Raw genomic sequence first — 22,586 nt, 5'->3', positions numbered from 1 at the left:
TCTTCCTCTCTCTCTCACTCTTTCTCTGTCTTCTTCTCTCTCACTCTCTCTCCTCTCTCTCTCACTCTTTCTGTCTCTCTCTTCCTCTCTCTCACACAGTTTCTCTCTTTCTCTCTTCCTTGTGTCTCACTCTTTCGCTCTCTCACTCTCTCTTTCTTTGTCTTCCTCTCTCTTTCTTTGTCTTCCTCTCTCTCTTTCTTTGCTTCTCTCTTTCTCCCTCACTCTTTCTCTTCCCTCTTTGCTGGACACATGACGCACCATCTAATCTTTCTTTTTGTCTTGCAGGCTGTGATTCACAAATGGTACAGCGATGACACGACATGGCTGTACATAGTTTTATTTGTTGTTATTTTGTTTTAATACATTTTTTTATATGTAAATCCATACATGACTAAGATTCTTATTTGTCCAACATCACAAGCATCTTCATATTAAAATTTTTAGAACATTACCCAATGGGGCTTGGGGGTGAGGGAGGATGGCGGACAAGGGGCAGCTGGCGGGAGGTGAAGGAGCAGTTTTGGGTGTCCGACCTGCATGATCGTTGGCTCCATTGCATCTGTTGTCGGAGACTTGCGAGCCGGCGGGCTGGCTCATAGATGAAGAGCTGCGAGCCGACAGGCTGGCTCGTAGAGGTAGAGCTGCGGCCCGTCGGTTCGCAGAGGGAGAGCTGCGGGCTGGCTTGCAGAGGAACAGCTGGGGGGCGACTGGTATATGGAAAGGTGCGGGCCGTCGGCTTGCAAAGGGATAGCTGCGGAACAGTGATGTGGAGAGAGGGAGCGTGAAGAGCGCATCTCGCAGAGAGAGACCTGCAGTATATTCCCAGTCTTGGCTTCACAGATACAACTGCGGACCCGAGAACTCGCACCCGAAGAGCTGTGAGCCGACAAGTGGTTCGCAGAGGGAGACTTGAGGGCCCAAGAATGTTGTTGGAGGAACGCTGTTGATGGTGGAAAAGGGTGCGTTACCTGCAGATGCCGAGACGCAGCGTGAAAACAGTATCTCGCACAGACAGAGCTCTGGTATACTAAATTGCCCCCGGGACCTTTCTTTTATATTTTCACTCGATGCGAGGCACAAGATCGCTGCTAACACTTCCTGGTTTGAAGTGTTAGCAGCCAATCAGAGGCAAGCTCGTGCTCGGGAGTTAGGCACTGTCCAGATATATATATATATATATATATATATATATATATATATATTTTTTCCTTTAATATCTCAAAAACCACTTAACGGATTTACACAATTTCAACAAAAGCAAGCTTTCCGGACCAAGACCTTACTCCCTGCCAAATTTGGCGTAAGTCCATTCAGCAGTTTGACCTGTGGCCTTGTCTAAAGTTTCCTATGGAAAATGCATTGCGAAAACACTTTTTTGGACCCCTAAACTTTCAGGATACGAGCTGATCAAAAAAAGAGAAACTTTCTGGAAAATTTAGTAAAGATTCGTCAAACAACGCCAAAGTTATAAGCACATGGAGGGCTCCAGGAGTGGGGCCGCGCAACCCCACTCCCAACATGAGTGAAGCCCGGGTCTGCGGGGACCCCAGAGGGCCACTGCAGCCTCCGCTATTATTTTTTAAGAAATGCCCCCGGGACCTAGCCCACGCCGGGTTCTCATTAAAATAAAACGCAGGAACCCGCGACCCCTGCGTGAATTGCGCCGATACGAAATTTAAAAAAAAAGAAAATGCTTTCTTTAGCCCGGAGGGTCCTTCTGGGACCCCTTGACCAGACCTAGGGGGTCAAGGGGTTTCTACAATGCCCCCTTCTCTTGTTTTATACCTTTGTTCCTCTGTTTTCTGGTGACTCGCTTCTACCGAGTCACAAGATGGCTGCCGACACTTCCTGGTTTGGAGTGTTAACAGCCAATCACAGTGAAGCTTGTGCACAGGACTTAGGCTCCGCCCGGATATCTAAACTTTTATTTTTCTAATTTCTCGGCAACTACTGAACAGATTTACACCATTTTAAAAAAGGTCCCTTTCTGATTCAAGTACTACCTTTTTGCCAAATTTGGGGTAATTTCGTTCAGTAGTTTCCGCTCTAGCCTTGCACAAAGTTTCCTATGGGAAATTGATTTTTTTACTCTTATTCTTTGAATTTCTCAAAAACTACTGAACGGATTTACACCATTTAAAACAAAGGTCGCTCTCTGAACCAAGCTCTACCTTTCTGCCAAATTTGGGGTAATTCCGTTCAGCAGTTCGGGCTGTAGCTCGTCGCAAAATGTCATATAGAAATTAACATGGGGAAAACGCGTTTTGGGACCTCCCTTTTTCTCAGCCCACGCTTGACGAATCACCACCAAACTTTCAGGATAGGAGCTGATCTGGATAGACTTTTTGGGGGGAGAATTTCGCGAAGATTCGTCAAACGATGCCAAAGTTATAAGCAAATCAAAAATGCTTTTTCTATGGAAACTAGGTTGTAACTATAACTACCCACTGGTGACCACCAGTAGGATATATATATATATATATATATATATATATATATATATATATATATAAAAAATTTAGATGTCATAAGTGTTGTCGTTAATGCAATCATTTCACATGCTCCAACTTCTGTAATATGCAAGGTATAGATAGTGCAGAGAGCAGTGGCAAGTTATAGTTAATGTGGTGTGGCAAGTGAGATGAGTAGACTGTGTACGGAGATGCGCGAGTTGTATGAATTTTAAAGTAGTGCACAAGTATAAATGTGAGTTATAATCATGACATTAATTTGAAAGTGGTGCAAAAATGATAAATTAGTGATATAGGATGTAGTGGTGTACACTACGGTGGTATACAGTGGGATAGCATAGAATGGAGTGTGGTAAAGTAGAGTTACCTTTTATAACTACGGTAGAGTGAATTTGCGTCCACTCTACTCGCAGACAGTGGAGTGCTACAGAGGGGAGTGTTGTACAGTGTAGGAGCATGTATTGGAATATCATACTGAAATATCGTATAGTGGAGTGGCATATAGTGGACTTTGGTACAGTGGAATAGTGTACACTGGAGTGGAGTACCATAAAGTGGAGTGGCGTACAGTTTAGTGGTGTACAGTGTTCTTATATAAAGTTGAGTGTGATACAGTGTAGTGTTGTAAATTAAAATTCCGTAAAGTGCAGTGGCATATACTAGAGTGCCGTACAGTGCAGTGGTGCAGAGCGGAAACCTGTACACTACAGTGAGGTACAGTGCAACTGGGTAAAGTGCTATGGGGTATTCTGGAATAGCATAAAGTGTAGTGCAATACAATGGAGTAGTGTAGAACTAAGTAGTCTTCGGTGTAATATCATTCAGTTTAGTAGCGTGAAACCATCAAACGTACATTGGGGTGGCATATACTGGAGTACCGTACAGTAGAATGTTGTATAATTGAATAGGGCTAAGTATCGAAGCATAGAGTCTCGTAATATACAGTGAAGTGTTGTTTAGTGCAGTGATGCAGAATGTAGACTTGTAAAATTGAATAGCATACAGTGGATTGTAGTACAGTACAGTGGTGTATACTGCATTTCAGTGCAATAGAGTGTCATAGAGTGGAGTAGCATACACTGGAATAGCGTACACTCCAGTACTGTACTATGAAGTGGGGCATAGTTGTTTAGAATATAGTGGAATAGTGGAAATTAGAGTTACGCACAGTGAATAGAGTACAGTTGCAAGCAGTATAGTGTAGGGGTGTCCAGAAACGTTCAAACACAAAAGTGTAACAGAACACAGTGGTGAACAGTATAATAGCTTATAACATAACGTGTATTTGTAAAGCGCAAATTCACCCGGAGGTATCTTGGCGCTGAATAACCGATGTTTCTTGTTACCCAACTCAATGGTACTCATTTTATCGACCTCAGATGGATGAAAGGCTGAGTGGGGCTGAGTGGATCAGCCGGGATTTGAATCTGTGACCATGAGGTCGAACACAGGGCCCTGCAGTGGCGGGATTAGTCCACTGAGCCCCCAGACCCAGCTTAGAGTATAGTGTTGTAGACTGGAGTGGCATTCAGTAGGGTAGAGTGAACTAACGTACAGTAGATTAACGTACAAAATAGTGGCATATACGGGAGTGTCCGAAAGTGGTGTGGCATACTTTAAATAGCGGACAGTGGAGTGCCGTAAAGTGAATTGGTTTATAGCAGAGTGGCGTAAAGTGAAGTATCTAAATTAAAGGACACACAGGGTTAAAGTGAATGAAAAAATGAAATTTTTACCTGCAAAATATATATTATAATATGTAAATCTTCTGGTTGTATATGTAAATACTGTAAGTAATGTTAAACTTATAAGTTATACTAAATGCACTTATATATTGTGCTATATGTACCATGCTAAGTTCACGGTATACCAGGGTACATGGAGCTCACAGCTCGGTATGTGATTAGCATGGATGTGTTTAACAAAGGTAAAAATCAGCCATATAATTTTTATCACAAATTTCCATAATTGCGCAGTCAGCGTTTTGCTGACAGGTGTTACCAATAATTAATTATTAGGTATTATTGTTATTAACAACCCATTACTACTTTATTTCAGTGGTAATAGGTTACCTTTTTTATTTATAAAAGGGTAGATATTATCGACCTATGGATTTGAAAAATATTTTTTCCCTTAATAATTGTAAACACGTTTGCCGAATCTCTGCGAAATTTAGCATACTTGTCCCACCCGTATCATTGTAGAATGAGTAAGCGTTTTGCGGGGTTTAGTAAAGGGGATTCAAAGAAAAGGGGTTGGTCACAAAATGTGCTTAATTGCAATGTATTTCAAAGTCAAAGTCAAAAAGTGCTTTATTCGAGTGTTACTCATAAAAGCAAACATACAAACATATAATAAAAAACAATTAAATCTGAGATGTCATATTGACATACGCACATTGCTAAAAAGAATACAAATTATTTTCAGAAAAGAAATATACATAATCACAAGAATAAAATTCATTAATATTGATAATACAATTAAGTACAGTTAGTAAAATCTTTGTACTAATAAAAGAACCATTTAGAATTTCATTTCACAGGTGTAAAGTTCATTGATATTGATGATACAATTAAGTATAATTTATAAAGTCTTTGTACTAAAAAGAATCGTTTAAATTTTTTTTCCAGATGACACGATAGATTACACTGAACAGAGAATAGACAGTACTCTAGCAGTCTCTGGACGTCTAGGCAGAGAGTAGTCACCGGACTAGCAATCTCTGCCTGATTATCCATGCTCACCCCAAATACTTAGCGGTGGCAATTATAATCCAAGTTAAAGTAGTCGATCTAACTATGCGCAAAGCCAACATACTACTTTTAGTACCCAGGTTCCTACACATAGGTGCCAACCAAACACGCCTTGGAGTAGAGTATGGTTTGCAGGAGAACAAAAAATGTCCAAGTGTTTCATTACCTTCCCCACAAGCTGGGCATGTAGCAGGGCCTCCTTCCCTCCACTTAGATGTTAGGTAACGAAGAGGAAGAGAGCCCGCCCTTAGTTGAAAAAGCAATTTCCTATCCAAAGGTTTGGATATATAATCCCAATACAGTTCATACATGGGGTACAGTTTAACCTCAAGAAAACTAGCAGTCATGGACCCACAATTAATACTGAGCAAACTTTTATTAGCAACATTTTCCCCCAAAATATTTTTTAGGGTTGTCTTATTAGGAAATGATGCCCCAGCTGGGTCGGACCAAAGTGCATTCAGGCCTAGTTCAGATAGTGCTAGTTTTAATAATTTGAACCATCTAATTCTATTAAAGCAGTCTGCTTTAATAACGCAAGTGAACCCGGCCGCATAGTGAGTGAGCTCAGGTGTGGTCCATAACCTACGCCAATATAAAATTGGTCGTAGTTTGCCCATTTCCGAGATTTCTTTCCTACCAAGCTCGTATCTCAGAGGCAATAGCGGACTACTCTGTGGAGTACCCGTTAGTTTCCTAAAAAATTTGTTCTCTGAGGTTTGTAACTCCTGTAGGTTATCATGCCCCCATAACTCAGCCCCGTATAATGCTGACCCAATTGCTTTTGCCTCATATATGATCAGGGGTGGTTTGATCGGTTTAGTCAATGATTTCCTATGCTCCTTTATAATGGTTCCAGCTAATTGCTTATGCCTTAAAATTGCAATATTTAAATGCTGGTTCCACCTATTATCATTAGAAATAAGGATCCCCAGGTATGTAAATGATGATACAACCTCAAGAGTGCGTCCACTCATGGTAATGTTAGGTTTAAAATTTCGATACGGATTAAAAACCATGAGTTTTGTTTTAGACGCGTTCACCTCCAGTCCGTGATCCCCACAAAACTTATCGAAAATGTCCAATGCTTTTTGCAGTCCACTTGGAGTTTTAGATAAAATTAACGTGTCATCGGCGAACATTAAAATCGGAACTTTTACACCTGCAAGAGAGGGAGCATCCACTGCCTGTGATTGAATGCGGGGGACAATGCCATTAATAAAAAGGGTGAACAAAGTTGGTGCCATTGAGCACCCTTGCCGAACCCCACGCTCAACAGGAAATTCGGCTGTGTCTTTACCGTATCCACCCCATTGGATTTTAGCATAGGTGCCTACATGTAATCTCATGATCATAGTCAACAAGACTCCTGGGACCCCTAAGGCCACAAGTACTTCCCACAGTTTCGCCCTTGGTACCAGGTCGAAGGCAGCCCGCAAATCGACAAAAGCCGCATAAAGACTGCCCCCACCTAGCACCACAGTCCTCCACTGGATCAGCTGGTACCGAAAAACTTGGTCCACAGTACTAGTGGCCTTACGAAACCCAGCCTGAAAGGGAGATAAAATATTAAATTCTTCCGCCCAATCGAGCAATCGATTAACAATCACTCGCCCAACGATTTTTTGCACTGTCTCGATTAGGCTAATCGGGCGGTAATTACAAGGCTGGGAACGATCACCCTTTTTGTACACAGGGATAATAACAGCACCCCGCCATGATACCGGGATAGCTGCACCCCTAGCTATGTGGTTTATTAACAAGTGAATATATTTACACCACCTTCCAGTGTCGTTTAAGAAAACGTCCGCTGGAACTCCATCAATGCCAGGAGCACGTCCACTATGTACAGTTTTGAGGGCCAACAGAATTTCACCCTTCGTAAAGACATTGTCCTCAGAAGTTGTATAGATAGGGCTGATGTTATTTACAATCTGATCCCTGGTAGCATACTGATCACTAAAAAAGTTTATCCAGGCATCCTGCGGGACATAATTATTACAAGCCTCTTCAGACCTTTCTTGCCCCCATTTGACAATATGCCAAAATAATCTAGAATCTTTTCGATCACTAGCACACTTCAACTTATCCCAATGGGCTTCGTCCCAATCTTTTTTTGCTTTGGCAATACAAATTTTGTATGACTTTCTGGCAGAGCGGATGGCCCCCAGGTTTTTGCTCTTAATTGCAACTCCCAAAGAAATTCGTGCCACCTTACAAGCATGGTTATACCATTTAGCTGCTCTATGAACACGGGTCACCTTAGAGTTTACTGGTTTCAGAAAGTAGCTTTTAATTTCTTGGAAAAGAGACTCATGTACTTCAATAGTGTTGACTTGACCTGAAGTGATCCCTGCTTCACCGTCTAGGGCCATAATGGCCTTATCGGTCGCAACTCCTATATTTTCTATAGCTTGCTGGTCCGTCCTAACACTTGTCCATCTTAGCCTACGCATATCATTTGTTGGTACAATAAGTGGGGGTAGGCAATCATCCAGAGGAATAGAAGCATTGGATTCAGACAGCCACCATTTATGAGTAACACATAGCGGATTATGGTCACTCTCTGGCATTTCTGTTACAACCATATCTCTAACAGTTGGCCAAAGGGAAAAGCTACAGATAATATAGTCGATACAACTTTTGCTTCTCCCATTGTTAAAGGTCATAGCTGGTACTCTATCTGACTTTGTCCTTCCATTCAAAGCTCTTAACCCTTGTTCAAGGCACATTGCATTCAAACCCAGAATATCCTCTGTCCAACGAGTTACTGGGATAGTATCTAGTAAGGGGATGTCCCATTGTTTGTCTTCCTCTGCACCTAAAAAGGCTTCGCCTGTGTCTAGAGGTTCAAACGTACGGTTTAAATCCCCTGCAATTATTATGTTTTTCCCACCAGAATGTGTCTCAAGGAGATTATACAGGGTAAGAAGAACCTCAGATTTTCCTACATTTCCACCTCTGGCATAAATGTTATAAATATCGATGGATAAGGATAAATTACTCGTGAGTCTAATGAGCTGAATATCTTTTTGACCAGTCTCCACATTTTTTACAACAACCTTTAAAGATTGTTTGACCCATATAGTGAGGCCCCCCATCGGACGCCCTTTAGGGCCCTTAGAAGCTGGTACATAAAAATTTAGGTACCCCAAAGCAAAAGCGGGGTCACAAGCCCATGTTTCCTGAAAAATACAAACGTCAAAATTGCTAACAAACCTAAACCAATCACCACAATCCAGCTTTGAGCATAGCCCAGCCACATTCCAGGATAATAAGTTCCCAATGTCATGTGCCATTACAGGTTTGGGGCTAGAGACAAGCCCATTCATCACGGTATCGTTTAAACCATTGTATGTTACATTTTCAGTAATTAAACCAGCTATGGCCTCCATGTTAACAATCTCAGGACGAGTACCTACTCGTTGACCTAGCTCATCAATACAGTGTGACTCAGATGAATGGTGGGATGGTTGTCAATCACAAGCATCCAGGTTTGACAGGGCCGAAAACCTATTTTCCACACATAGACCCCATTCGCGAAATCCAGCATCATTACTACTCCTATTGGTCACAACATTCCATTTAGTTCTTAGAATGCTAGGATTCGGACCTCTTCCTTTCCGAGGATAAAAAAAGTCCAGGGTCAGTGGTACAATTGAAGTTGACCTTCGCTGTGGAGGCAAGATGTTAGGCAAGATGTTTGTTAAAACCTCGGGGTCAGTGAAGGTAAGAATAACACAATCCCGCAATGTATTTCACATACACCTTTGTATTTTCTATTCTGCAAAAACCATTATCGCATCATGCTACAATGAGGCAATTACATATTATAGTGCCCACAAGATTATTTTGTCTGGTTTAGTTAAGTAGTGTAACACATTTGTAAGTTTGAAGGTATTTAAAGTTAGTGAACTCTGTTGTTGTGTTATGTTAGCAAAATATGGGGGTATTTCGTAATTGTACCACAGTTGTTTTTGGGTACAGTTTGCCCGTGTTTTGCGTTACGACTTCCGATGTAGGTAAGTATTAGATTGTGATATTTTTGCTCTAGAACCAGTTTAGTAAAGTGGTAATAGGTAGATCAAAATATTTATAACTTTCTATACATTTTTTTTTTTACAAATAAGGAAAGCGCAATAGAACCGCGGTACCCCAAAATGTATTGCAAGGTTAACAATTTTCTTTTTTTATTTCAATAAATGTTGTAGCAGTGTACTCTGAACTATGTTTTTTTGTAAAGCAGGGCTATGATTTTTTTTAAATTAGCGTGCTACTCCATACACTTTTTGTACATATTTAAATATGTAAAAAAGAAAAAATACGCTTTTGATTATGTTTATTAAATATAGTGTCTTATAGTGCATTTGCAATTTTTTTTATTTTTTTAAATATTTCAGTACCGCAGTACTTCCGATTTTTTTTAAATATATAAACTCATAAATATTCTTCCCTACCTAATATCTCTTTACTAAAGTGGTAAAAATGTATGGCTAAAAGACTAACATTGAATGGTGTGATGCAGAACACAGAGAAACTGGTACTGAAACCAACTTGGTTGCCTTTAACTTTTGTAGATGTAGTCAATACCCAATCAACTAATGACTTGTCATCGCTTTATACCTCGGGAGTACTGCGGTACTACCACGGGCACAGATAAGCTAAATTAAAAATACTTCATAATATAAAATACTTACCCTACTTACCTGCAGTACCCCAAAGAATCATCGGCACACCATAATATAGAATCCTTCCAAATTTCGTACAAATCCGACAGACTGTTTTCACACTACGCAAAATGCAAAAGTCTATGTAAAATGCATTTGATATTACACCTGTTTTGCCCCCCTCCCTTTTTTATTTATCTGCACCCTCTTCACGAAATGCTGCAAACCTGTTAGGACTCAAAGGATGAAACTGTACGTCTGCAAAGTTTCACAGACATTCGTCAAACAGGTGTAAAGTAATTAAGTGACAAAAATAAAAATTAAAAAACTATCCGGTCCCCCTAACTATAACTACAGAGTGCCTACCGCCACTCTGTAATACAAACACACACACACACATCCATACCACACAAATATACATACATATTTATACATACATGCGCACACACTTCTAGGGCTAAGGTCCTGGTCTATATTTTGTTGGACTGTAGTTGTTAATGCATGTTAGAATTAATACAAACCGAGCCCGAGATCTGAGAGTGACCTAAAGCATAGATAAGAGAATACAAACAAACAGTATAGCTCTATTCTTAGAACCTCCATGAAGAAATCACCAAGAGTGACTTTCAACTGTAGCCACTATAAACAAAAGATTTAAAGTTCCCACAAAAACGGTATTATGTGAATATAAAGAAACCATAATGAAGAAATATTTTAAAGACAAGTAAAGAAATTAAGAAACTGGAAAATTAGTAAAGTAGAGAAAAAAATACCATGGCAAAAAAAAAGGACAGAGTTTGTTTTAAAATAAATAGGTACTTGCCAATTGTTGAAATGGGTAGGTATTGAAATATGGGCACACCAATCGTCAATTGAAAAAAGTCATTGAAATTCTTCATTTCATCGTTGGTGTACAGTTGTTTTCTGTATTTTCTCTTTCGCATAGATTGGGATGAACATATGCATATTGAATACTCCCAAGTTTCAGTTGACAAACTTGAAGTACTTTCTAGTGCATGAATTGTACAAAGTGAAGCCAGGAAACCTGGAATCAATGCCGGCTTCCCAAAAGGCAATTAACTTGGTGCACTGTGCTTACTTTTCCAAAACATTAAAGAGCAACTTAAAATACATAAGTTTAGGATGAGCACTCTACAAAATCTTCTCTTACATGTATTAAGGAACTTCAAAGTTGCTATGTTTTAAATTCTAAATGAAGCGAGGAGGGGAAATGCAGCACTTGGGGCGGGAGGAGAAGCATTTGAGGGAGAGAGAAACAAAGCCAGGGGGCAGGGGAAGTTTGACGGGTGGAAATATACCCAAGTGTAATGTTGGGTACATATGACAACTGACTAGCATTTTGGTTCACTAATGGCATGTCATCAATGTGGGACGGAGGTTTTAAATGTTTCCAAGTTCTTGTTTAGAAACTATCACCTCTGATAAATGCTACTCAATGCAGTGATATAATCTAATGCACTAAAATGTGGAGGGAATATGGCCTAGGAGGTAGAGCTGCCAACCACAGATCTGGGGAACAAACCTTTAATCCAGGCTTCTGGACACCCAATCTCCCAGAGCCTTTACAAAAAATAAATAAAAATTAGAAGAAGGTTGTGTACTGTAGTCCTGTTCTGCAGCAAAGCACTTCAATGGCCCTCAGCCCAGGTTTGCTCTATTTAAAAAGCAAGCAAACTGTTAAGAAAATACACTTTTAAAATATTCGAATAGTATTTATCATCTTTTTTAAATAATGATTTACAAGCCAAATCTGTTGAAGGGTCGCCTTGTGTGAGATCTATTAAAGCCCAGCAAGACCCTTGTCTTCCCTTATTAATTGACTTACTCAACCACCTCTAGTTCAGAAAAGCTATCAAACCCTGCCTATTTAAACTGCTACCTGTCTCCTTTTTTCCTTTTAACTGTTATGTTGTCTCTTTTTAGCACCAAGAGACTGTGCATTATTTGTAAAGTGTCACAAAAATATTAGAGCTAAGCAATAGACCAGAGTAGGGAAAAATCACTTTCTGGTCTGCTGACACTGCCCGATAGAATGGCCATTCCTACCGAAAAGGGAGTGACTGCACACTTGAACATCTCATATCAAAAGGTCAGACCGCAGCATCATGGCCTTACCAATCATAATTAATTTTGGGTTATTCACATTATTACACTGTCACAACATCAGGCATACAATGTTGCTAGATCAAGCCACAAAAGATTTGCAGCATGCCTCCATGCCCGACACCAAAACACACAACTCATAGGTCACATCTCAGCCAACACTCTTCCACCCAAGCACAACAACTTGAGTAGCATCATACTTGACCAAGCAGAAGTGCTCTACAGCCTCACAAGGGGAAGGAAAGCACTGCACATCTGCTACAATTCATAAGAGTGCAACACAATGCATTTCAGCATGCTATTGAAAGATAAAGGCTTGAGTGAATAACATTCCAGAGAAAATAAGAGCACCACCAAATACATTCTTATGGGATCCCATCACTATGAAGATGGGGACCCAGGTCCACTAGACAAATGACCAGTTCATATAAAATAGCAAGCATTTTCCTTATACATCTAACATAATGAAGGTATACTGGAAAATGTCAATCCAAGTTAATTTTGTGCCTGAGGGGAGCACAGTTATTCACACAAAAAAAATATGCTTTGAAAGAGGAGATCCCATTTGTACTAAAAAGACTTCTGAATGTTGTTACTTTAAGCTAGAACGACAGCAACTGACATTGTCATGGGTTGCTAAAGCTGTAAGCCACCTCCAGACGGAAAAGACAGAGGAAGGAAGTTCTTTAAACAACCCTAAGAAATGGGCACTTATCTCAGCAGCTTTGACGGTTCCTTTCACTGTTTCCATTGTAGGACCTCTATTACATGTTACTCTGTCATGTATACCGTGGAATAAGAATAGTGTCATTTTACGGCACATATTATAAACTAATTTGTCACTTGCCAGTCAAATGTTTATTCTGAATTTCATCTATAAAACAACGCATAAAAGAGACAATAATCCAATATCACAAGTGTTAAGACCTTCATAGATAAATACGGTCATTAAAATAAAACTCACTTTTGCCATAAAAACAGAGGGTCATATGGCCTGCAGCTCCACAAATACTAAAACTATAGAAAGTGGAGACTCTAGTACCATCAAGTGGTTTACAAGGCCCATTAATACAAGATATGAATCTGTTAAAATCACAATAAAGTGCTTTAGCCCTCTAAAGAAAAAAGTTTTTCTGACAAATGTAAAAGGTATGTTGTTACGAACATTCTAATAGTGGGCCTAGTAAAGTGCAAATGCATGCCCTCTATTGGTCTATTTATCAAAGAAGGATAAGAATTATATGTCAATAAAACCCAATATACAGCTTCAAAAGTAAATAAAAACTAGTTAGAACATGGATACCTAGTGCAATATGGCCTAAAACGCCAGGTCCTTGTTTTCTCTCAATATCCCCACCACAAACAAGTACCTGCTCACAGAGGACACAATTTCAATTGATTTGTCACTCTTCAAGGACCTTAAAGCCTCGTTATGACGTCAAAAGCCAAGCCTGGTCCATAAAGGTCAGATCCACATTGCTCTTGGAGTTACATAGGGCTTGCAGAAGAAAAGCACATGACCAATATTCACCTTAAAAGGTAAGGAAAACACATATTCAATGAATTCTCCTCGACTTCCTGCATACCACTTAGCTGTGAAAGAGCTTATTTCTAATAGACCATAGTGAAACTTCAGGTATAAACTTGTTTACTTCTTTTGTTATAGTAGGTCCAAAAATGGCTCATAACATGGCATTACCTCGACAGATAAAAACTCTTCTGTTAATCCACCCAACTAGCTATTACAATGATAATTTGCTATGAGATGCTCCCAGAAGATGTTTTTTAGTTGCTTTTTGGAAGGCATAGTTAAATCTTCTGGGTTAGTCCAGAACCTCTCGAGACTCAGCCACGAGAACCATTGCTGTATGTGCCTAAAACCATGGAAAAGTGGTATTTTTGTCTACAATTAAAAGTTACTTCACAGCGTTCCTATAAGTTGCAAGTTCTTCGAATGACCAGAGCCTCACTCAATTTAGCAGAGGTCTTAACCTAGCAATGGAACCCACCCTTTTAAGGGCTAAATCAAAAAACATGGGGATCAGAGGGGTATTCCTAGGGAGATGGAAGAGAGACCGAACAAACCTATCCTCACTTAGGGTGAGGATCTCACAGTTGGCATGGCCCCAAATCTTGGCACCATAAAGTGCTTCAGGTTATGCCTTAAGTTTATATACTTCCATAGCAGGGAGTGTAGCTCTTGTGAATGATGCCTGATGTCTTTTATGAATAGCCACTGCTTGGTGCTGGAGGACAGCCGTCTGCTTTTGGATATGTGGTGCCCATGAAGCTTTGCTATCCAGCATGATTCCCAAACATTCAGAGTTGGAGACACGTTCCAGTTTCTCCTTGTCCAAATATATGTTGCCTCTAAAAGACTTGCGGGGACTAACTACTATATATTTAGTTTTTAATATATTAATCTCTAGCCCCTTGGATGAACAGAAATCATGAATGTTCTTTAATAATTGTTGCAGACCCAGGGAAGTTTGTGAGATTAGCAAGGTGTTGAATGCAAATAAAAGAGCTGGTACACAAACCCATCTAACTTAGGGGCATCTATGTTGCCTTTGAGTAGGGACTATATACCTTCATTTACGAAGAGTGAGAAAAGGGTGAAGGTTAAGACACACCCCTGCCTCACCCTCTGCCAATAACATGTTCTCCTGTCACCAAAATCTGCGGTAGCCCTACATCAGTCTCTGCAGACTAACTCAACTTGTCAGGAAAGTATGACCCGATTATATGCATTTCCCCATAACATGTACATTAGCCCACGAGCTATTACACCCAAACCACACCAGGTTCTTTTAAACTTATACACACTCATAAATGTGTTACACTCAGAAGTGATAAACAGTTCAAACGACTAATCGGTAAGAAATTGTAATTCCCTATGCAAGCTCCGGTAAGTAACATTTCTTCATCAACAGCAGCGCAGAAGCACAAATCAATTGATGTTGAGGAAAAGCCCAAAACACGCAGCCCATTTCATTTATCACATAGTTCTGTTTTTCCTTCCAGTTCGTACCTTCAAACAAACGTGAGTAACACGTCACCGCAAGAATATCTAACACATAAACTGAACACACGTTAGACAAGACAAATAAAAAAACAGTCGTTTCAATAAAGCACATTGACACAGCTCTGAGCCACAACCATTTGGTGACGTTTAAAAGCTTTAATGTGAGGACCAAATTACGATTAAAATATGAGCAGCGAGGGGTAGAAACAAGGGTACAGCACACACATATACACCAAAAGAACCAGACGCGGGTTTCAAAGCCATAAACCAGTGGCAGGTTATGAATGTTTCCTTGGCATAACCATAAACAATTTCCTGGTCTGCCAAACAGCAAATCCACACACATTCCACAATACTTACAACCGGAAGCACATTTATTTTCCTTGTGTCAACACCAAAACTTCCATTAAATATTGTATGGACTCTTCCAGTTAACGTTAAAGAGGGAAGCAGCTGGATTTTCACTATCACCAACAAGCATTCACAGTAAATGAGCTCGACACCTAAGAGCCCAACACAGGCCGTGTAGGAAAATCGGCTTAGAATTCAAAACGATATGCAAACAGCAAGACCAGATTTTTTGCTGAAAACAAATGTAAACAAATCAGGCTCCACGCTATTAGCATATTGTGCTAACTGCAGGAGGTAAATAAAACAGTCATGCTCTAAATAATGCATTCGTTTTTAAAAGCAGATTACTGCATTTTTTTTAGCTGGACCATAATGACTTTAAGAATATTTCAACAGCAGTTCTTAAGCAGTGATTAAGAGCAGTGAATATTTGCCCCGGGATTATTAAATAATTTATTTGAAAGGAGGTAGGCACCGTAAAACCGAGTCACTCAGACCGCTGAAGGTTTCCAGATTCATGCTTGAATAACTCATCAATCAGTACATGCTAGACCTTAACCTTTTGGTGTCTGCACCTGTTTATTAAGACTTTAGAAAATGAACATAAGAAGAACTACTTACAAATGGGCTTGGGAAAGTTGAGAGTTCTGAACTAGAGGTTTTCCATTTCAAGGGCTAGCTCAGTGAGTCAATACTTGAACACTGGACCTTTGTGCCCGAGAGAATGAAAGAAGTTCTTGGCGAGAGCACAGCAGGCTGAGGGGGAGGATCGTACTCTTAAACAGGACAAAGGGGCATATGCGGCAGGTACAGGAGCTAAACCTTTTGTTCTTTCCGGTCCCAGGCAGCTCCGTTTCAGCGTTAATCCCTTCCTCTCACAGTCTACCTGCGTCCGTCTGCAATATAAAAATGCGCGGAGGCAATACTCTCCCAAGCACAAAAGTAATGGCAGTGCAATTCGCAGTACATAATTGCCATCAGTTGCTATGCGTCGAGAAGGAGATTTAGGAAACAAAATCGAGCTAAGTGTAATAATTCTCCTCGCAGCGCTTGATTACCCTTTTGCCATTTAAAACAACGCGAATCCCAGCTCTGAAAATGGTTTTTCAGCACTACTTCACAGGGCTGGATTTCCTATCAACCCCCAGATCTACTCCCGTAGGGAACTTCTTTTCTTTTTACTCCCTCAAAATAAGGCAGTACAAGGCAGCACCTCCCCGTCTAGCCCAAGCATCCAGAGGCGTGCCGCGGCCACACAAAGAGACCCAGCAGTTGTAGCCTACTCTTTACAGCACTGGAAAGGGTGTCTGTGAGAAAACATAAAAGCTGTGCTATTGGAGCCTCTCGTTTTCCAAGCGCTCATGGGGTCTATTGCGAGGACAAGGGTCCCTCCCGTGGGCCAGGGGCGTTTACCTTGGATACCGGTCTGGTGAGACATGCTGCTGCAGCTGATGGTAAAGCTCTGACCAGGAAATGTCCAAGCGGAGATCGCTGAGCTCAGCCACAGCGGCTGCTGCCGGCTGAACGTCACTACTGCGCGACACAGTTGCCTGGCAACTTGCAGCCAAGAGGACTCTTACTAGTGTATTGGTGGCACCTGATGACGTCAGACACCGGGACTCTTGGCAGAGGCTGACATCTTAATTACTCTCGCGCTATTGTTGCCATGGGCAGAGTCCGCGCGCCAGGGCACTCCCTGTGCCCATGGGTGTAGTAACATAGCTTGACAACCTATACACACACAATCTCTTAGTACTTTGTCGAGAGCCAGTTGCGCATAAACAGCAGCGTCCTTAAAATGATGGATGCCATATCGCTCGAGGCCAGAAGTAAAGCATTTTTCGGAGAGCCGAATAGCATTCAAGTCAGGTGGAAGAGCTGAGCCAAGGGTCTGTGTTGGACTAACTCGTGCACAAGCCGAGTCATGAAAATATGTGACAAATAAATTATCCAACAGACATCAAAGCACCATTTAAAAATATGATCAATTCTTTTTCAAATTAAAAAAATGTATTTCTTTTACGAGCGGAGCCTTTCAATTTGGTACATCAAACTGATTTTATAATTGCATTAAGAGACATTTACTAAAAGTGCCCCCCAACACCGCACCGATACAGTGCTTTTGGTGAACTAGGAAGGAAGTCAGCTGTCGTGTTGCGCTATATAAAACTGCAAACAAAATGTGTGCATGTAGTCTAGATTATTTTTAATCCATGGAGCAACATTGTATACTATTAAATCTAACGCAATATTTTCAAACAGTACACACCTTAAAATCACATATTTGAAGACACTCTCTTATTTGATAATGAAGAAAAAACGAGGCTCAGTGAAATACAATATTTGCTTTGGTTCTCATAGTTTAGTGAAGTGGGGAACGATGAGAGCAGTGGGATAACAATAGTCCCTGCAGCCCCTGCGGTGCAGAGGGCTCTGAACTCGGGGGTCTCTCATGTGCAGCGCACCCCTGGCCTGAAAGTTCCTGAATGGGCCAAGAGCTTGTGTGTGTGTGTGTGGGGGTGGTGTGGGGGGGGGGGGGGGGGGGTGGTAGCTCGCAGGGTGCTGCAATCAGGGGGGGGGGGGGGGGGGCTCAAATTTCGTTAAGCCACTGGCTGAGAGTGATCCCACAGTTTCTGGTTTCAGATTGTTAAATTCAGCTACTATACGGGTATATCTTTTCCCTCGTTTTTTACATCAAAGGTTAATACTTTGCTTTACAGTATTAATTCATGGGGTTAGAGTGTGGATGGTATGTAGAGGCCACATGACATCTCTTCATTTTTTAGGCTCCAGAGGACCTCATTCTGAGCCAGAGCTTTTCAGCTCCCAGGTTATCGTCCTAGTACTAGAAACGAGTAGCTCCTAATTTAGTGCGGAGGTAGGTGATATCTCTATTTTTTTGTCTAATATAGGAAGGGCTGGATATATAGTTGTAGCCCTTCTGTTAGCTCTCTTTCCCTGAATAGACATTTCTTTCATTAGCGTATAGGAGCTTCACCTTTATGTATAGATCGATTATGTTCCTTGGGAGCCTACTATATATATATTAAAAAATATATATATATGGGCCTCATTTGTGTAAGAGTACGAGTTGTTACTTGAGCTCATTTGGCTCTTTTCTTTTTAGAAACTGATTTCTCTATACAGCTCTGACTGACCAGCAGAGAACCTCCTTCATACATCAATACTTTTATCTACGAGCACTCGATCAGGATTTTTACTGAAGTAGGAGCTGTGGTATATAAGGTATGCTCAGTGGAGAACACTTTAAGCTGCCTCCTTATAGCTCTCTGTAAATATGTATGGACAGATATTATACCTTTATTTCAATTTCCTATTCAGGATTGAAACCTATTTTAATATTCTAAAGAACAGCTTAGACAGAAGCTCACCTTATTAATGCATTGATGAAGTTGAGATTTAAGTCCAAATGAGTTTGATTGTAGTGTGGGGCTGCTTCTTGGTGATCTGTGGATTTCAGTCTTGATGGGACTTTCTAGACAATAAAAATCTATAGAATTTAGATTCTTTATATATAGATTCAGTTTATAATTTGTATTATTTGAGTTGAAAAAATGTGTATATCAAAATAAGATTGCTACTTGTCTTGTTATGATATGTATTATGTCTTAAATTATATCGGACCCTAATTGACATTTGTTTTATGTCTTTACACAGGATAAATTATGCAGAATCTTACTGTGTAAATCATTAGGAAGGATTATAAATTTTGATTTGTCCTAAAGAAGGTGCTTATATCTTTGTTACCCACCGAAATGTGTCTACGCCTATAACTGTTAAATTTGAGGAACATAGTGTTGTATGTTGAAGACATTCTAAAAAACTACGCACTTTTTGTGGATTCCTACCAATTAACTTTTGTTTATGACAACTGTATATGTCTTTTGTGTGTTCTACCCCATTTGTGTCAAAAGCTCTTTTACTTGTTTTTAACTGATTTTAATTGATGTTTTTTATCATCTGTATGATTTATTTGATATGACTAATATTACATTTTGATAAATGTGACGATTAATAATTGTCATGTGGGTCCCTTTAAAGACTGATATCGAGGATTGCATAACCTCATAGCAGCTGCTGGAGGAGAATATATGAATGCATGGTGCCCTCCAAGAGAATTCCCTTTTGATAATTTAATCAGATTTTGAATCCTGTCTCTTGGTGTAGTGGGGTATCTCTATTTGACATTCACATGACCCACAAGATAGTCATAAGTAGTGGAGGCAGGGTCAGACTGGGACAGAAAACAGAACTGGGCTCCAAAATAAGTGTCCCCAGTAGTGAATCAGGTAGCTAAAAAAGTAGCCAACATTTGCAAATCGGGGCAGGACTGCACATGTTAAGAAACACTGCATAGGTGCTTTGCAAGGTATGGCCAGGGCCACTGGAATTATGTGGCAGGGAAGGGAAAAATTATGTAGCAGAGTTAAGTAAATTATGCGTCAAGAAAAAACAAATTATGCAGCGTAATGCATACATTTTGTAATAGTATTATTTCATTATTTTGTCAATTTTACACTTTTTTAACACTGACTGGGCATTGGTTGCACATCATCAGTAACTATTTAAGATCCAAATACATCAATATGCAACAGAAAGGTGACCAGTCAATGTTTGCAAAGGGCCTTCCACTGCGGGGCTACACATGTCGCTGTGTTTTTTTAAAAAACTTTGAGTTTTTCACGAAAACATAACAAAAGCAAACAGTACAAAATATGGATTACAAGTCAATGGGAATACCACTTCCTTATATCCAGACAATACCTCTTCCGACTGGGTATTACAATGTTAGACCGATCTCAGTAAATGCAAGAGGTCCATTGAGAGAAACATGATGACGAGTCTAAGACATGAACCAATAGACACGTACATTTGATAACACACTTGGCAGTCACATCCATTACAAGGTAACAAACTACAAGCATGATTGTCACACCCCATTTCCAGAGCCATCACCGAGCTAGTCTCACCATCATCATTGAAGCTATTAGGAACTGGCCCCCAGGTCATAATCTCATCCTGGGCCTTCGCATCAGTACGAGAGAAGCGCATATAGGAGTCCTCTGATGCACCCCATTTGCACAGGTACCTAAGCCACAAATTCATCTGCGGCTCCTTGTCGCCCATCTAACCAATGGCTATTCTCCATTTCTCCAATAGCAATGCAAGCTGAGCGAGATTGTAGGGAACCTTGCGACCCTTGAGTTTTTTCACCACCCCCAGGAGGCATGCCTGTGGGGTGAGGGGACATCAATGCCAGTAGCCCGCACTATGGTTGGCACCACCGCCCTCCAGAACCCCCATATACCAGCGGAGGTCCAGGCCAGATGTAAAAAAGAGGCTCCCAGATCTCCACAATGCGCACAGCTAGCTCCTTTCAGTGTATCTATCCTGTTCAACTGCCTAGGTGTCACATAGATGTAGTGCAAGAAATGAAAATGTAGTAATTTAAATCTGTCGTTACAGGATACCTGTCTCACCAACTCACATGCGCAGGACCAGTTCACATCCACGATTGGCTCCCCAAAATCTCCTGTCCAAGCCCCTTGCGCTGCATAGGAGGCACTCTCCATATCCGCCCGTACTGCACCATAAAACAGTGATAAGGTGCCTCGGATCTCCCCATTGAAGCAGGCCACCCAGCACCCGGGAGGACTGAGGAGCAGCTGGGAACCCAGCCCATACCTCTCTGGCAGTATTCGTCATTTAGCATAGTGAGGAAAGTGGCTTGGTCCCACCCTAAACATCTCCTGAGCCACCTGGAATGAGAGGAAAACCTCTCCTGGATACAAATTGCCCGCCACTGTGAAGACACCCAGCCTCCATGGTTCCATAGACATATCTTTATCAATCTCCCTAAAAGGAGCCAGGTCCCACAAACTAAGTTCCCTGTCAAAGGGGGCCCTGCATAGCACCTTCACGACCACAGCTTCCCAGACCTTTGCTGTCCATCGTATGGAATAAGGAAATGGGTGTTCAGAGCATCCCCCTCTCATTAATAGACACCCCAGGGTATCCCCGCTCAACATACCTACGTACAATTTCTTTTCCCAATTGTCTGAGTTGGTCAACCATCTTGCCACATGCTGCAATACAGCATCATAATAATAAGTACGTCAGTCTGGGAGGGCTAGTCTCCCATCCTCCAAGTCACGTTTAAGGACTGACAACGCCACTCTGCTGCGTCGCCCTACCCTAACTAGTTGGGTAAATAGGCTATCCAATTTATGAAAGAATTGCAGCGTATGTGGGAACAACGCATTCTGGACTTAGTAGAGACACTGAGGAAGGAAGACCATCTTTACCACTGCTGCACTACTCATCACTGATAAGAGGAGTTTGATCCAGAAGGCCACAGAGGCCTCCAATCGCTCCAGCAAGTTGTCCACATTCGGGCACTGGAAAACATCCTCAGTATGAGTGACCTTTATGCCTAAGTATCGGAAGCCCTCAGTTTCCCATTGGAGGCCCAGCTCTGGCAGTCGGGCTCCTGGCATACCAACCAGGCTCCCAAGCGGAAACAATAGTGACTTACAGATATTGACCCAGAGACCAGACACCTGCCCAAAGGTAGTGATTAAGCCTACCAAAATCAGCACAAATCATACCAGGATGTGAACATATATGCATGCGTCATCCGCAACTAGGTAGACAACATGCAGAGAACTCTCTATGTGGATCCCCTTAAGCTCCGTACGTAACAGCAACACCAGGGGTTCAATCACAAGAGCGAAAAGCAGGGACGCCAGTGGGCACCCCTGGCGAATCCCCCTCCCCACAGCCCATGGCCAGAGAGGTCACTCCCAACTTGGATGCAGACCATAGAGCCAGAGTAGAGAAGTCGCATCCAGCTACAGAACACTTGCCTAAATGCAATACCATTTAGAACCACCAGTAGGTATGCTGGAGCAGAGTTTTCTGTTGAAAATTTATTGTGTTTTAAGCTCCAGTTTTGTTTATATGTTATGATTAAAAATATTAATTTGAAAATACTAATTAATAGTTTGTTTCGTTAAAGTCTGAATTAACCAACATTACTAATGAGAAGAAACAATTACATGTGGGACGCATATATGTTGCTTAATAATAATGTGCGGTTTAATTAAATGAGTGTTGTAAAAGTGCTATTTGTTTCATGTTTATGCTTTTAAAATAACGTGTACTAATGCTTTAT

General features: G+C 41.0%; 1 protein-coding gene across 2 annotated transcripts in view; it reads right to left on the bottom strand.

The window, feature by feature from the left end:
• TWF1 (twinfilin actin binding protein 1) overlaps positions 1 to 16,933 on the bottom strand; it is a 240,397-nt gene extending 223,464 nt beyond the window's left edge. For both annotated transcript variants that reach the window (XM_085653045.1, XM_085653046.1), the window contains exon 1: positions 16,805 to 16,933. In XM_085653045.1, coding sequence (XP_085509171.1) covers positions 16,805 to 16,829 — 25 coding nt within the window. In that variant the 5' untranslated portion in view covers positions 16,830 to 16,933. The remainder of the gene's footprint in view (positions 1 to 16,804) is intronic.
• Positions 16,934 to 22,586: the final 5,653 nt, after the last annotated feature.

This window comes from Triturus cristatus, chromosome 4_1 (assembly GCF_964204655.1).
Source record: "Triturus cristatus chromosome 4_1, aTriCri1.1, whole genome shotgun sequence".
In the NCBI taxonomy this organism is placed as follows: domain Eukaryota; kingdom Metazoa; phylum Chordata; class Amphibia; order Caudata; family Salamandridae; genus Triturus; species Triturus cristatus.
The sequence above is the reverse complement of the archived record's forward strand: the minus strand, read 5'-3'. Positions and strand labels throughout refer to the sequence as shown.